At 37.6% G+C, this 15,529-nt stretch overlaps 1 protein-coding gene and 1 long non-coding RNA gene across 4 annotated transcripts in view; one reads left to right on the forward strand and one right to left on the reverse strand.

Annotated features, from left to right (window-relative positions):
• VPS45 (vacuolar protein sorting 45 homolog) overlaps window positions 1-6,346 on the reverse strand; it is a 60,805-nt gene extending 54,459 nt beyond the window's left edge. For 2 of the 3 annotated variants that reach the window (XM_046684222.1, XM_046684223.1), the window contains exons 1-3: window positions 6,183-6,346; window positions 5,410-5,544; window positions 2,127-2,187 (exon numbers count right to left, since the gene is read on the reverse strand). In XM_046684222.1, coding sequence (XP_046540178.1) covers window positions 2,127-2,187; window positions 5,410-5,544; window positions 6,183-6,275 — 289 coding nt within the window. In that variant the 5' untranslated portion in view covers window positions 6,276-6,346. The remainder of the gene's footprint in view (window positions 1-2,126; window positions 2,188-5,409; window positions 5,545-6,182) is intronic. The other variant, XM_046684221.1, reaches the window with a different exon arrangement.
• Window positions 6,347-6,385: 39 nt separating this feature from the next.
• Window positions 6,386-14,918, forward strand: LOC124251429 (uncharacterized). Its single transcript, XR_006891753.1, has 6 exons — window positions 6,386-6,637; window positions 7,335-7,370; window positions 7,908-7,955; window positions 8,074-8,135; window positions 10,922-10,952; window positions 12,687-14,918. It is a non-coding gene; the product is annotated as an uncharacterized LOC124251429 (long non-coding RNA).
• Window positions 14,919-15,529: the final 611 nt, after the last annotated feature.

Genomic DNA, 15,529 nt, shown 5'->3' on the forward strand with positions numbered 1-15,529 from the left:
CTGTGGCATGTGGGACGCTGCCTCAGCATGGCCTGACGAGCGGTGCCATGTCCATGCCCAGGATCTGAACCAGCAAACCCTGGGCCACTGAAGCGGAGCACGTGAACTAGACCACTTGGCCACGGGGCTGGCCCCAAAGAACTCTCTTCAGAGAAAAAAGGAGTCCTTCATCTCATGACCTATTCAATTTTTAGCTAAGAGACTCAGCAAGAGTGACTCTGTTAGGTGTCCACTTAAATTTGGCAGCACAGGGAATCTCTCTCTCTCTCTCTAGGTATGTTACCGAGTACAAACATTTCTACACTTTCCTAAGATCCAGCTTGTGATCAGACTAAAAAATACTGGAATGATTACACACTTATCAGAATAGCTAAAATGAAAAGGGACAACACCAAATGCTCATAAAGATACAAAGAAACTGGATCACCTGTACATTGTTAGTGGAAATGTAAAATGGTATAGTCACTCTAGAAAATGTTTAGCAGTTTCTTAAAACACTAAACACACAACTACGATATGACTTAGCAATTAGTCTCCTGAGCATTATTTATTACAGAGAAATGAAGATTTATGTTCATACAAAAACCTGTACATGGATGTGTATAGTAGCTTTATTTATAGCAGCCAAAACTGGAAACAACGCAGATGTCCTTCAATGGGTGAATAAACAAACTGTGGTACATCTATACCATGGACTATACTCAGTAATCAAAAGGAATGAACTACTGATACAAAACAGCCTGGATAAATCTCGAGAGAATTATGCGGAGTACAGAAAAGCCAATTCCAAAGCTCATATACTGTATGGTTCCATTTATATAACATTCTTGAAATGACAAAATTATAGAAATGGAGAACAGATTAATGGCTGCCAGGGGTTAATGAGGGGGTTGGGGTGGGAGGGAAGTAGAGTAGTTATAAGAGGGCAATATGAGGGATCCCCATAGAGAGGGAAATGTTTTGTATCTTGATTGTATCAATGTCAATATCCTGGATGTGATAGTGTCCTCTAGTTATGTAAGATGTCACATTGGGGGAAATTGGGTAAAGGAAATATGGGATCTCTGTATTATTTCTTACAACTGTGTGTGAATCTACAGTTATTTCAAAATAAAGTTTAATTAAGACAGAACACCTGTGACTATTAGCTAAAAAAACAAAACAAAACAAAAAACTAGAATGACAGAAACTAATAAAATTGCCTATTTTTACCTGTTGAGATTGTTGTAAGAGCCAAATGAAATAATATATGAGAAAGTTCTTTATAAAATTCAAAGTCTTATCACAAATATTAATTTTTGGTATGGTTACTAAATTGCAGTACATGCTGAAGAAAGTATGTATGTGTTAGACTATAGTCTAAACTCTAAAACTTCAAAGCCTTCAAGTAAGCTTTAAAACTTCTCAAGTGCCCTACATACTGATTGTTAAATTTTGTCCTTTGTTTTGGAAACAGCATCGAATAAACTATACTAATTCTATAAAGATCAATAATGACATCTAGAGGAGAAAAGATGTAACGTCCAAAGCAGAATCTATTACATCACAAAACCTTGTACATATTGTATAGTAATCAGAAACCTAATTTATTTCCAGGACTCCCTCTCGCCCCAAAAAAAGTTATGCACATAAGAGATATCTACCTGATGACTTGTACTTTCAAGTATTACTTAAAGTAGTGAAGAGAAGTGGTATATTTTCATCTGGTATGTAAAATGAATCTCTGCTTTTCCAACAAACTCAAGTATATCCTCCCTCCAAATAAATAAATCAGCTTCTAGGCCTCAGTTTATAAAAGTATAAAATAGAAATAAGTATGCACTTCTTTTGTAAAGGTGGGATGTGAAATCTGGCTACTTACTACTTTTGATTTTCAAAGAATCTTAAGAGGCAAAGTAAAACTTAAATTTTTTTTTTTTACCTAAGCCATCAATGATGAATGGAAATCACATTTAGCTCTCTCAAACAGAATGTTGGTCATAAGACTTTTAATACTTCAAAAGGACATAAAAAAAAAGACTCTTATAGTGATGGATTCAATAAACTTATCGATGACATGAAGTGCCCAAAGAACATGCTAGCTAGGATAAAGTTACATGATTGAATAGGTGAAACAACACACTTACAAATAAAATATATACTGTATTTGGGTCTTCGGAGCTCCTGAATCAGATAATCCACATTCTCCTAGAAAAGAAAGAACAAACAAAGTATGAGCATTGCTTATGTGAAAAAGCAATAAATGTCCATTGATTTATTTATTTAACTATTTACTGAGAGTCTACCGTGTGCTGAGGTCTAGATTAAGTGTATATATGTTGGGGGGGGTGGTGAGGGCTGGGGATGAAAAAGAGATACATTAAATTTAATGATCAAGAATCATATATAATATTAACTAGCTGTGCTACCTTGGTCAAATTAACATTAAAAAATAGGAGCTGGCCCCGTGGCCGAGTGGTTAAGTTCACACGCTCCACTTCGGCGACCCAGGGTTCAGATCCTGGGCACGGACATGGCAGCGCTCATGAGGCCATGTTGAGGTGGCGTCCCACACGCCACAACTAGAAGGACCCACAACTAAAAATATACAACTATATACTGGGGGGATTTGGGGAGGAAAAACAAAAAATAAGAAGTTGGCAACAGTTGTTAGCTCAGGTGCCAATCTTTAAAAAAAAAAAGATTAAAAAATAGGAAGGACACAGATGTTGAAATAAAACACAAAATTGATAATAATTCTGAAATTTGTCTCAAGCTGCTTGTCTATAAATTGTATTCATCTGATAAAAATTCTTATATGAAATATCAAAATATGTTTAGCCCTTTAAAAACCAACTTTCAAGAGAAAATATAATTATATTCACTTTGGCTTTTAAATTGTTGGGACCTAAACTCTGTACAACTGCAAGGTTTGTAAAGTATTTGCAAACAGCAGCTAAGACTTCTTCTAAAGTTACACAATTTTAAAATAACATATGAAATTTAGAAGTAAAAAACAGTTGATTTTTATATGATCTAACCATAAGAATTCCAATTGTTGCTGTTAGTGCCCTCGAGTCAAGCGTTGACTCCTAGCAACCCTGTGTACAGTGGAGCTGAACTCTGCCTGGCCTTTGTAAACCATCCTCTCATCTTTGCAAGCCATATCACACAACGCCCCGCTGCTATGCATAGAGCTTTCACGGCCAGTTTTCTTCAGAAGTGGACAGCCGGGTCCTTCTTCCTAGTCTGTCCTAGTCTGGAAGCTCCACTGAAACTGTCCACCATGGGTGATCCTGAATCTGCTGATATTTGAAATACCAGTGGCATGGTTTTCAGTATCACAGCAACACACAGCCATCACTTGGCTACAGCATGACAACCGACAAATGGGTGGTGGTGTGGTTTGTGTGTTTCACTGATTGGGAAACGAACCCAGGGTGGGGCAGAGAGAGTGCCAAATCTTAACCACACCACTAGGGCTGGCAAGAACTCCAGTTACATAAGATCATAATGCACGTTTTTATCTATTTTTGATACTATAACACATGATTAAATTTCAATGTAAATTTGGTCAAAGTACAGGATATAAAAATATCATTTTTGAATGTTAGGAAAAAAATCATACATTTCCTTACAGAATTAAAAGTAATATAAACCACACATATTGCTTGCTAAATGGGAAAAATGTTTTTAAAATTGTCATTTAGATTAAAATACATTAAAAATTAACTTTATAATATAATCTTAAGAAAAAATTGTTTTTAAGAACATATTTTGAGTTCGAGTGAGTGTATATATAGCTGTAAAGAGTTTCTCTAATAAAAAATGTTAGGAAAATGATGGACTACATCTAGTCCATACTATATCTCTAAGATCCCTCTCAGAACCAAAATTTCATGACTAAGAGCTACAAATATGAAACAACTGGAAACTAGTATAAAATATTACTAATTAATGTATTCATTAATTGAGGAACTACTGAGTATCCACTACGTGGCAGGCACTGGGGACATAATAGTGTGAAAAAGCAGATACCATCTCTGCTTTTATGGAGCTTACTGCTGGTAGGTGAGAAAGATATTAATTAATCACACAAACTATATAAAACTTCAACCCTGACAAACAACAGGGAGAGGAAGATGGTGCTATAAGTCCTTATAAGAGGGCGGGGTTTGACCTGGTCAGTAATGCCAAGGAAGATTTGCTTGAGGAAGTGAAGAAGTTCCAGGCAGAGAGAAGAGACTGTGGAAAGGTCCTGTGATATGATGTAATACAGTGGACTGAAAAATTAACATGGCTAAATGCAAAAGGGGGAATGATTTGAAATGAGGCTGTAGAAATGGTAGGAACTAGACAACACAAGGCATTGTAGGCCATAATTAAGTTTGTCTTCATCATAAAAGCAATGAGAATTCATTCAAGGATTTCAAGCAGGGGTAACATGATCAAATTTATATTTTGGAAAGTACATAATGTACAAGCATGGTAAAAAGAGTACATTGGAGTTGATGGACATGAATACAAGGCAAGAGAATATACAAAATAAGATTGAGGGGCTGACCCGGTGGCGTAGTGGTTAAGTTCACGTGCGTCGCTTCGGCAGCCTGGGGTTCACAGGTTTGGATCTGGGTGTGGACCTACACACCACTCAAGTCATGCTGTGGTGGCATCCCACATACAAAAGAGAGGAAGACTGGTAGAGATGTCAGCTCAGGGCCAATCTCCCTCACCAAAACAAACAAACAAAGATTGAAATAGCTAGGATTTTTAAAGGAGGACTCAAGCTAGATTTAGATGATGAATGAAATTGATAGAAGGCTAAAGAACCTTTAATTAGGGGAAGAGAACAGAGGACAGGAATGAGTATGTGGAGGGATGATAAAAGGGTCTAGGTGGCTGTAGTGGAAGAGCAGAGGTAGGACATAGGAGGTCGGATACGTAGGGGCAGACTAGACCAGCTAAAGGAGGGCTTTGAAGCTTGGGCTATTAAATATAGATTTAATAATGGAAGTAAAATTGAGTCATTCTAGGTTCCTGAGCATAGATGTGAATAAAATGATAAAGACTTAAGACACTGATATAAACATCTAAGTATCTAAGGTTAAGGGGCAATGGTGTTCAGTGTGATAGGTATGGAAGTTAATCCAGGAATAAAGTGATGTGGGTCTCTGTTATGGAAGTTAGTGGCTTTGGAAAAAGCTGAGAACCTAAACAACATCATCAAGAGAAAAACTGGCTTTTTCCTTGAAAAACTGGTCAGGAGTGAACTGAGATGTGGAAAGCGGGGGAGTCAAGGTTATAACTCTGATAAACCAGGATAATTATGATGCCGCAAATGATAACACAAATTTATTTTGCCTCCTTAATGCCTTCAGATCACGTGTTCTGTATTTGCCTGGGCAGATGGCAGCTCAGTTTATGTAGTACCTTCGTAGGTCGAAGAAAACAAATTGCTTTCAGGTGTTTCATGATTTCTCGATTTTGAGAATCAATGCGTTCAAAAAGGTATACTTCTTTCTGAAGAATCTCCGATTGTGTGTATACCATACTCACTATGCCAGTCTGTAAAGAAGAATTAACTAATATTATGACGGTCTAGAATAATAAAAACAAGTAGCAATATCTACGACTTAATTTTTTTTCATTAATACTTAGCTGGATAACAAATATTAATATAAGTAATAACATTTACTGCATCCAAAACATGGAGGCAACGTACCAGAATGAAAAGCATGCTCTCTCTGAACACGGAAAATTCATAAATTTCCCACCAAATGTTTTCCATCATCTTAAAGATTTTTTAAAAAAATTCCGTGACCAACAAACAATAACCTATTATCTCAGCTTGAGCCCCAACAGCCTTACTTTAAAAATACAACGCTGAGTGGAAATAATAGGACCATCCCACAGTCTTCCAAGTGCTCTGTCTCACATAGTATTTCGTGGCAGAGACATTTGGAAAAGGATTTCTGACTTCAATACATTGTTCGGGTACAAGAAGAAATCTCGGGTAGTAGTTAGAGTCATTTAGACCGAAAACCTACTGGGCAAGCTTTATACAACCTTTCAGTTCCACACAGAGCTGACCCTCATTTAAAAACTCTTTAATCAGATACAAAATCCTACAGCGGAACGGGACCGGCTATTGGAGGGGAGGGAGGGTTCCCTCACAAACAAAAACTGAGCAGAAGCAAACTCACCGTCTCTTTATCCATGAGAAGTACTTTCATACCCGGCCCGCTGTCCTCTATCATTTTGGAAATGTACTGCTTCACAGCAAAAACCACGTTCATGGTGGCGAACTGACAGGTTAGCCCTACAGCCCTTCCCACCCACTCCGGTTAAATTAACCCCCAGCCTCTTGGCCCCGTCTCAGCCGCTTCCTTTCCGCCCGGCACTGGCTTCCGGAAGTCCGGGCGGCCGCGGTGGTGGGAGTTGTAGTTCCGCTGCGCGCCCGGGGGACCAAGCCTCGGGGCGCGATGGCAAAGTCGAGCTGAGACATCTTGGGCCGCTACACCCAGACGTGATTCTCTACCCGCCTCCAGCCTGGACGTGTTTGAGGCCCGGACTCTAGGACTGCTCCAGCCCTTGGTCCGGGATGCCCCGGCCTGGCCCTGAAGTCCCGCCCGCTGGTTTGGGGAGAACGTGGCGTCAGGTTGGCTCGGAGGCGAGAAGCGCGGAGCGTGGCCGTGGTCACAGTTGGCCATGAACGCTTTCTTGGGTGGCAGTGAAGGGTGAAGGGAAGGGAGGTGGCGTAATGCCGCCGGACGCCCGGGACTCGGAGGGACGGCATTTGGCAAATCCTACGCGGTGTTTGCTAAGTGGTGGCCGAGAGTCGGTTTCCTCGTCCTCGTTGGGTCGTTCGCAAGGGAGGCCAGTGCCCTGCAAAGTGAGGCCGCACTGGTTTTCTCAAGACTGAGGGGGCGTCCGAAATGGAACAGATATTTGTTGAATGGATGACTGAACAAAGGGAATGCCTTTAGGGATGTTTTGGGGGAGCCCTCGGATCCGCACGAGGGCCTGGAGCTGGGGTCGGCGGGCGAGCCTCGCAGCCCGCGGGTCCAGCGGAGCCCGGAGCGACTCCGGGCCCGGCGTCCTGGGCGCTCGGACTCCGCGGGCTCCGACTCGCGCGGTGCTGGGGACCTCGACGCTGCAACTGCGGCCGGGAGCCGCGTTAAGGGAGTCTGCAGTGGGTAGGCAGCGCGTGCCCGGCGGGCTAAAGCAAAAGTAGCGTGGGGATTTTAAGGGAAAATTTACAAAGTTTGATTTAAGAAACGTCAAAAACTTAGCAACAAAATGAATCTTAAAGCCATCCACTTCTAAATGTCTGTATTTGTGTTTATACCCCGCAGGTCTTCTCTCCCTCGTACTGTTTCTCGAAAAGGAGGGTAAACAGTTTTCTGCACCTTTACGTTGGGGAGTTGTAAAGTCAGTAAGATAACAAGAAACAACTGCGAGAAATCAGTGACTGTAATTGCTTGTAAATATTTCCACCAAAATAATGAGTAGTGTTTGATGGGGTCAGTTTAATCAACAAGTTCATTACCAAATCAGTCGTTCTTTCATTATGTTGTAAGAAGTATACAGTTAAAACTAGACCCAGAGCACGCTAACATTAATCTGGCTGTTAAGACTACTTTATAAAATGTTATATACAGTGTATTTTCAAATTCTTTAAGCGATCAAAACCCACTTGATATATAGATTTTTTTCATCTGAAATTGCGAAAATTATTTTCTCTCCTTTTCAGTTTTTCTACCAAGTAACTAAAACTTCGCATTGGGCATTTTTTCTATTTTTGAGATATGTTTTCAAAGAAAAGTTAGAGTAGAATGAAAATGAGAATCTTTGGATACAAATGAGAAAAATCTAATGTTATATGAAAATTCTATTCTTAATCAATTTGAAATGTTCATATGTTACAGAAAACAGCAAACCAATGCTTAATGAGAAATGAAACACTTATGAATCTTGTAAGTTAATCAATATTTGAAAATTCACCTCCACCCTCCTGTGTCACTTCGTTTTTGTTTTCTTACCTATAATTTGGACTTTAGTCTAAGATTGTGTTCCATTTTATGTCTGTTTTAGAAAGAACAAGGAGAGAAAAATTTGTCCGTGAACTTTGTGCTTTTTTAGACAGTAGTCAATCTGTAAGTAGTATGTGGAAAGAAACTACATCCTTTTGATTATTTATACTTGGACAATTATAAATTTTAAAGGAGGGCGAAAATGCCTATTTTGATAAGGCTTATTAACTCGTTCCGTTGCCATGAAATTCCATTGATGTCAGTGGCAGTGTTATTTTATACATTGATAAGATGTGGAATGTAAACATTTTGTACAAAATAGTTATATATTTAAAGTAGGCTGTGATGGTCTGGAAGTTTGACAGCCTTTTTCCTTTCTGAAGAAAACTACAAAGGCCATTTTAAATATCTCCAGATTAAGAACTTCTTTCTATCCCCATACCTCTAAAAATAGAACTGAAACTAATGATAAAGTCCAAACTCTTGCTTTGTGACTCATCTGGGATAAACCCAGAGTGACTTGTTTTGTTATAGGCAAGACACAGCAAATTCAGAAGGCAATATGAAGTGCCCTACTTATGTTATTTTACTTAACGTGCAAATAAACTGTATTAACAAGAAATATTTTCAATAATTAAGACTTCAAATTTAAAAAATAAATCATGACATTCTTCAAATGTGAATGATTACATCAGTTGTAAAATTTTCTAATGCAGGCACTTGAAAAATTTATTTTCGCTGGGTCTAAGAAATCTGCTTTGAGGATAGAAAACAAGACGTTAAAAAAATACAGTATTTACAGTTGTACATTTTGTTTAGACTTGTAAATATGTATGTCAAGGGAATAATCAGTAATGATTACCTGAATAATTACATGTGCTTTAGCTTCCTACAAAGTGTGTCCTATTTAGTGATTTAACTACCCATTTTATATTTAATCAAAATCCTGTTTTTCCTCTATAAGAACTCAAAACTTGATATAAAACAAAGAATATGTAAATAAGCTTCTGTATAATTATAATAACAATATGGCCAACTCTTAGTTATCTTAGATTACTAATTGTCTACCGTTCTTCTTGTTGCTATGTGTTAAGATTTCCCCAACAAGCCCTGGATGGGAGGAAAGTAAAGATGAAATTCAGTGAAACTCAAATTAATTAGATTTTCCACTGGTTAGCAATTGAAAAAATATTTGGAGAAAGAATGACAGTATTGCTAGCATCAGACAGTCAGTCCTTGTGCAATGTTCTTAGCCTCTCTAACCATTTCCTCATCTGATAAATGGTGATAATATAATCTGCCTTATGAAATTGTGAGAATTAAATGAAATGCAGAAAAAATGGCACATAGTAAATGTTCAATAAATGTCAGCTTTGATTATTTGAAATCAAAAGGTAGACAGATCTTTTAGCTTATTGCTTACTTATGATGTATTTAATCCCCTTTGATAAGAAAATTTAAAAATAGAATCAATTTCAGTATTTGTAAACTATAGCTTCCAAATATAATTTCCATAATAACTTTATCTTGCATTACTATACAATAATGGAAATATTAATGGGAAGATTTGGCCTGCTCCACCATAATTTGTAAAGCATACAATTTTCACAAAGACAAAACTTAGGACAAATATGCTTCAAGTGATTTCAGATGTTTATTGCCTACCAAACTCAGAATTTGTTAGATTTTTATCACAGTTGGTGGTTTAGTACTGAACTTTGTGGTAGCAAAACTACTGAAAAGTTTTACATCACTAAGTAAAAATTATTTGCAGGGCTGGCCTGTGGCCTAGTGGTTAAGTTCAGCGTGCTCTGCTTTGGTGGCCCGGATCCCAGTTATGGACCTACACAACTCATCAGCCATGCTGTGGTGGTGACCCACATACAAAACAGAGGAGGATTGGCATGGATGTTAGCTCAAGGCTAATCTTCCTCAAGCAAAATAAGCAAATTGGCAACAGATGTCAGCTCAGGCTTAATCTTCCTCAGGAAAGTAAAATTATTTGCATGAAGGGTTCTGTCTGCACTCAGTAATTTCAATGATTCTGCCTTTCTGGTGGTGATGTTAACTTTGATCACTTGGTTTAGGTGGTGTCTGCTGCTTTCTCCACTGTAGAGTTACTATTTTTCTCCTTGTAATTAATAAATATTATATGGAGAGATGCCTTGATGTGTTACAAATATCCTATTTCTCATCGTAATTTCACCTGCTAATTTTAGCCAGAAGGCATTGATGGTTCTTGCCTGAAACAATTGGTGTTTACCTGATGCTAAGTATTTTCCTCATTTGTTCTATAGTTATTATTTGGAATTCTTCGGTAAAAAAGAGCTATCCTTTCCCCCCATTTATGTCAGATAGACTTATGGATATTTAAGAAAATTATTATCTTAAGCCGTAGGAAGTATATATAGAGGTTGAGAGTGCAGACTCTGGAATCAGACGACCTGGATTTGATTATTCTGTGTGCCAGTCGCGGGACTTTGTCAAGCTACGTAACTGCTCTGTGCCTTAGTTTCCTCATTTCTAAGTGGAGAAAATGACCCCCACCTTAGTTTGGTGTGAGAATTAGGGGAGATAATACATGTAGTCTTTAGGCTAGCTTTAATTACTCTTTCTTAGCAAATATTTTGTACTGTGCTTAGTTTTACTATTTATAAGTTTCCCCACCCACAAATTGAATATAAAAAATATTTGTCATGTGCTTGCTTCCCTGAGAAATTGTTAAAATTCACAAAATGAATTTAAAAGTGCTTTGTAGTGTTAAGGAGATGTATAAGTTCTTATTTCTGAAATTATATATGTATATTGCTAAGATCCGTTTGGTGATCATGATTTTGTTCTTGGGCTGTTCTTTGTGTTAGAAATGTAGATGACTATAAAATGTGATAGAATTATTTTTAACATTTTAGATGTTTCAAGAGAACAGGCAAGCTACCTGAAGTAAGTACCAGAAAAATGTGTGTTCTTATAAATCCTTAAATTTCATTAGTGGTAAAGTAGTCTTAATTATATTTTTTATAATGAAATAATTCCTGTACAAATGGCTCAATATTGACTTGATCAAGCATTTGGTCAGGGTCACACGTTTTTCTTCACTGGAGAGAACATTTAATGTTGAAAAAATAAGATACAAAATATTTTGTTTACACATCTTTCTATTTGAAGCCAATGAAATTTAATGTAGGATGTTGTTACTCAAGATTTCTCTTAGTAATACTAATAAATATAAGCAACCACCTTTTACTGATATTTTACATGTGCTGAGCCCTTTGCAAAGATCTCAGTTAACTTTTGCAACTTTGTTTTGAGGTGAGTATCATCTCCGTATTACAGATAAACTGAGGTTTAGATAAGTCGGCTAATTTTCCTAAGGTGACGCAGAAAGCAGCAAATGGGAGAAGCCTATCTTTTTCAGTGGGCATCTTACCATAGATTTCTTTGTGCGCATCCTTTTTTAGAAAGTAGACAATCATTTCTTTGAGGATAGAGAATGGGTTTTTTCCATCCTTTTGACCTAGTGCAGTGTCCTGTACACAGAAGATACCCAATAAATATTTGATGTTGGTGATACTCATTACTGGGCAAAGTGCTACAATGGCATATTAAGTAAAGTGTAGAGTTTTACGTGGACAAAACAAAGAGATCAATATACTGATTTAGGTGATTCACGCCAATAATTTATTGAATGATATGGAATAAATTCTGGGGAAAATATCATGGATTTTCTTTCCAAACTCCCAGGTAAATTACAGGGATGTAAACTTGACCTTTCTGGTGCTCTTGTAACAGATGACACGACATTTGTTTTTTTCTGACTAACATTTGTTTTTTTCTGACTATCTGTAGCAGTGATTAAAGAGAGGATTAATTTCATAGAATTACTGATTAAGAATTCACTTGAGAAAGCATCAGTTTTTAAAAAGTATTTAATTTAGCTTTGAGTTTTTCAGTGTTCAGGCAGAGGGCGCCCTTGGACCACCAAGAAGGTACCGATAACTAATAGGCTCTTTGTAACAGGGTGCTGGCCCACTGAGTAATGGCTACATGAATGAGGGAAAATGCATTGTTTTGGCCAAAATAGATTACAAAATGCTTTAATGTTGAGTTTAATCTGTTTTTGGCTTTAAATGTTATTGAATTGTTGCATGAATATGAATTGCTAAATGGATATGAGTTGTTGCATGAGTTATAAAATGCTTTATAATTTTTTCACTTCTTAAGGAACTAGGTAAAATTAATTGCTATAAGGTTCAAATCAACAAGCATTCTAATTTGGGAGATTAGTTTAATAAATATAAAGTAACATCTAAAATTTGAAGGGGGTGTATCTGATTATAACTTCTATTCATGTCTGATTGCAATTGACAGTCCATCTGTCAACATGAATATGTATGTGTTAGGCCATGTGCTCAGTGCTTTCTGTGCATTATTCTCACAACTCAAAGACATAAGTAGGGCCGATACCCTCTTTTTAAAAATGAGAAAATCAGAGCTTAGAGAGATTAAGAAGATTTCCACTAATAAGTGACAAAACTGGGATTTGAACCTGGAGGTGTGAATACCAGAATCCATGCTTATACCCAGAATACTGTAATGCAAATGACAGCTTCCTTTGTTCATGGCACAAAATTTACAATTAATAGTGAAATTGGTTTCTTTCCCTTTAATTTCTAGTTATCATTGAAAGAATACAGCAACATCTACTCACTATGACTTAATTAAGGAATAATATTGGGAGTTAGACATTTATTTCCTGGTGATGTAGTGATTTCAACTCAGAGGCTATAGAATGATTCAGTTCCTGGTCAGAGGAATGCTCAAGTTTAAAGAGTACCATGATAGAATGAAAAGAACACTGAATTGAGAGCCAGGTAATCTGACTTGTAGTATATTTTACTGCTAATGTCTGGATGAGCTTCAGAAATGATTTAAGCTCACTAGACTTCTGTCTTTCAAATGAAGGAAATGGACTTTGAAAACCTCAGTTCAGAAATCTAGGAGTTTTATATTTTGCACATGGAAATTATTCTCTTTGCTTTATATCTGCATACTGTACATGTCTTGTTCAATTTCTGCGAGTAGTATATTAATATAAATCTAACTATGTATGCATCTGCTTTAGCACTGGTATGAAGCACCCCAAATGGTGTAAGGCATCTAGTTCTCAACACTGGTCGCTAGAGGATTAATGGTGGATATTCGTTCTTTCAACAAGTGTTTATTAAACACCTGCTGTGTGCTAGCTATGGAAAAATAGCATTGAACAAAACAGACAAAATCCCTAATCTCATTGAGTTTACCATCTAGTGAGGACAATCAGACAAACAAAATAAGTAAAATTTATGGGAATTAGGTAGTGATAAATTCTATAGAGAAAAACAAAACAGGTTTCAAGAAGGGAGATGGAGGAGTATTGGGATGTGTAAGGTTTGCAGTTATAACTAGAGTGGTCCAGGAATTATTTGTGGAGAAGTGCACGTTAAGCAGAAACCTGAAGGAGGTGAAAGGAACAAGCCATGTGGTATCTAAATAAAGAAACTTCCAGGTAAAAGAAAGAGCAATTGCAAAACCCTGGAGGTGGGAGTGGTCTGTTCATAAAAGAGCAAAGTGGCCAGTGCAGCTGGAGCTGAGGCAGTGAGGGGGAAAGAGATAATGGGGAGCAGTTTCTGCAGGACACTATTATGAGGGCGTTGACTTTTATTTTGAATTGAAGCAGGAAGTCACTAGAGAGCTTTGAGGAGAGGATCAATTTGGCTCCTGGGTTGAGAATAAACTCCAGAGGGCAAAGGCAAAAAGGGAGACTGGTTAGTAGCATTTACAATAATCCAGGTGAGAGATGGGAGATCTTAGCCAGGGAGGTGGAGATGGTGAGGGGATGGTTGGATTCTGGAGACTGTGATAGTATTAGCTGGTGATTTGGATGAAGGATATGTGCAACAGGAGTGCCAGCAAGGTACCAGGTTTTTAGCCTGAACAATTAGCCGGTGAAGCTGCCATTGACTGAGATGAAGAAGACTGCAGGAAGAGCAGGTTTTGGGGGAAGACTGCCTTTCCCCCTTCAATTCCACTGTTACTGCATCACCCATATGCCACACTCCTGGAACTCTGCAACAGCTAATTTTTAGCCTCTTCTTTTCTAATCCGTCCTGTATGCCATAGGAATTAAGACAAGGTTGTTTAGACTGGGGAAAAACGAATGCTTGGTCAATATCCAAAGGTTAACCATTCTTTGCATTTATTTTATTTGTGTAGTAGGGATTTGCCTTTGCATTTGATTGTTTTTGAAGTTGTTTTTAACAGTTCAGTGAACTCTGAGTAGAACTATGAACAATGTAATTATTTTGTCTGCTTTATTAGAGATGCTTTTGTAATCATGTTAATTATATTTAACTAAATAAGGCTTGCATCTCTTTATAACTGATGTTTATACCTTCTGTAAGATAAATATAAAGCCTTTTTGTTCACGTTTTTATGTTCTTGAGGACTTGCTGTACGATTGCAGGGAGTTTAAAAAAAAAGTGGAGTGCGTTTGTATTATTAGTCTGATCTTAATGTTGTAACGTATTGATCATGCAAAATATATAATTGTTTTTTTATTTAACATATGCAGGACTGTAACAACACAAACTAGAGAAGATGACATAAGGTACAAAAAAGCAAGTAAGTTAGTATCTAATAAAAATGTTTGGTTCTAATATTAGTGGAGTTCTCTGGAAAGTAAGTTGACTTCCTCAATACGTTTTTGTCTCCTTTTTCCAAAAATTTCCCTCAACTCTGGTATATGTTGAATAATATTCTTTATTTTAAGAGTTTAATTTGAAAACAAATGTTATCTTTTTTCAACTAAAATATGAAATCTGAATCTAATAATTCCTCTCTCTCTCTCTCTCTTTTTTTTTTTTTTTGGTGAGGAAGATTGGCCCTGAACTAATATCTGTTGCCAATCCTCTTCTATTTTGTATGCGGGATGCCACCACAGCTTGACTTGATGAGCAGTGTGTAGGTCTGCACCCAGGATCCAAACCTGTGAACCCCGGGCCACTGAAGCAGAGTGTGCAAACTTAACCACTATGCCACCAGGCCAGTCCTGAATCTAATAATTCTTGATGCTATTATTGATCCCCGTGGCACCACTGGATAATTTTTTTTTTCTGCTGAGGAAGATTAGCCCTGAGTTAACATCTGTTGTCCATCTTCCTGTTTTTTTCGCTTGAGGAAGATTAGCCCTGAGCTAATGTGTGCCAGTCTGCCTCGACTTTGTATGTGGGTTGTTGCCACAGCATGCCTGACAAGTGGTGTAGGTCTCCGTGTGGGATCTGAACCTGTGAACCTGGGCTGCTGAAGCAGAGAATGCTGAACTTAACCACTGTGCCACGGGGCTGGCCCCTGGATAACTTTCTGTTTAGGGACCTTGGCCACAAATACTACATAAACATAGTGATATATAATTTATCTATTGTAGTACTGAGTTTTTTTCTATCAACTTAAAGGCACAAATTAAAGAACCATTTTCACAA

The sequence above is a fragment of the Equus quagga genome, chromosome 13 (assembly GCF_021613505.1).
Source record: "Equus quagga isolate Etosha38 chromosome 13, UCLA_HA_Equagga_1.0, whole genome shotgun sequence".
NCBI lineage: Eukaryota > Metazoa > Chordata > Mammalia > Perissodactyla > Equidae > Equus > Equus quagga.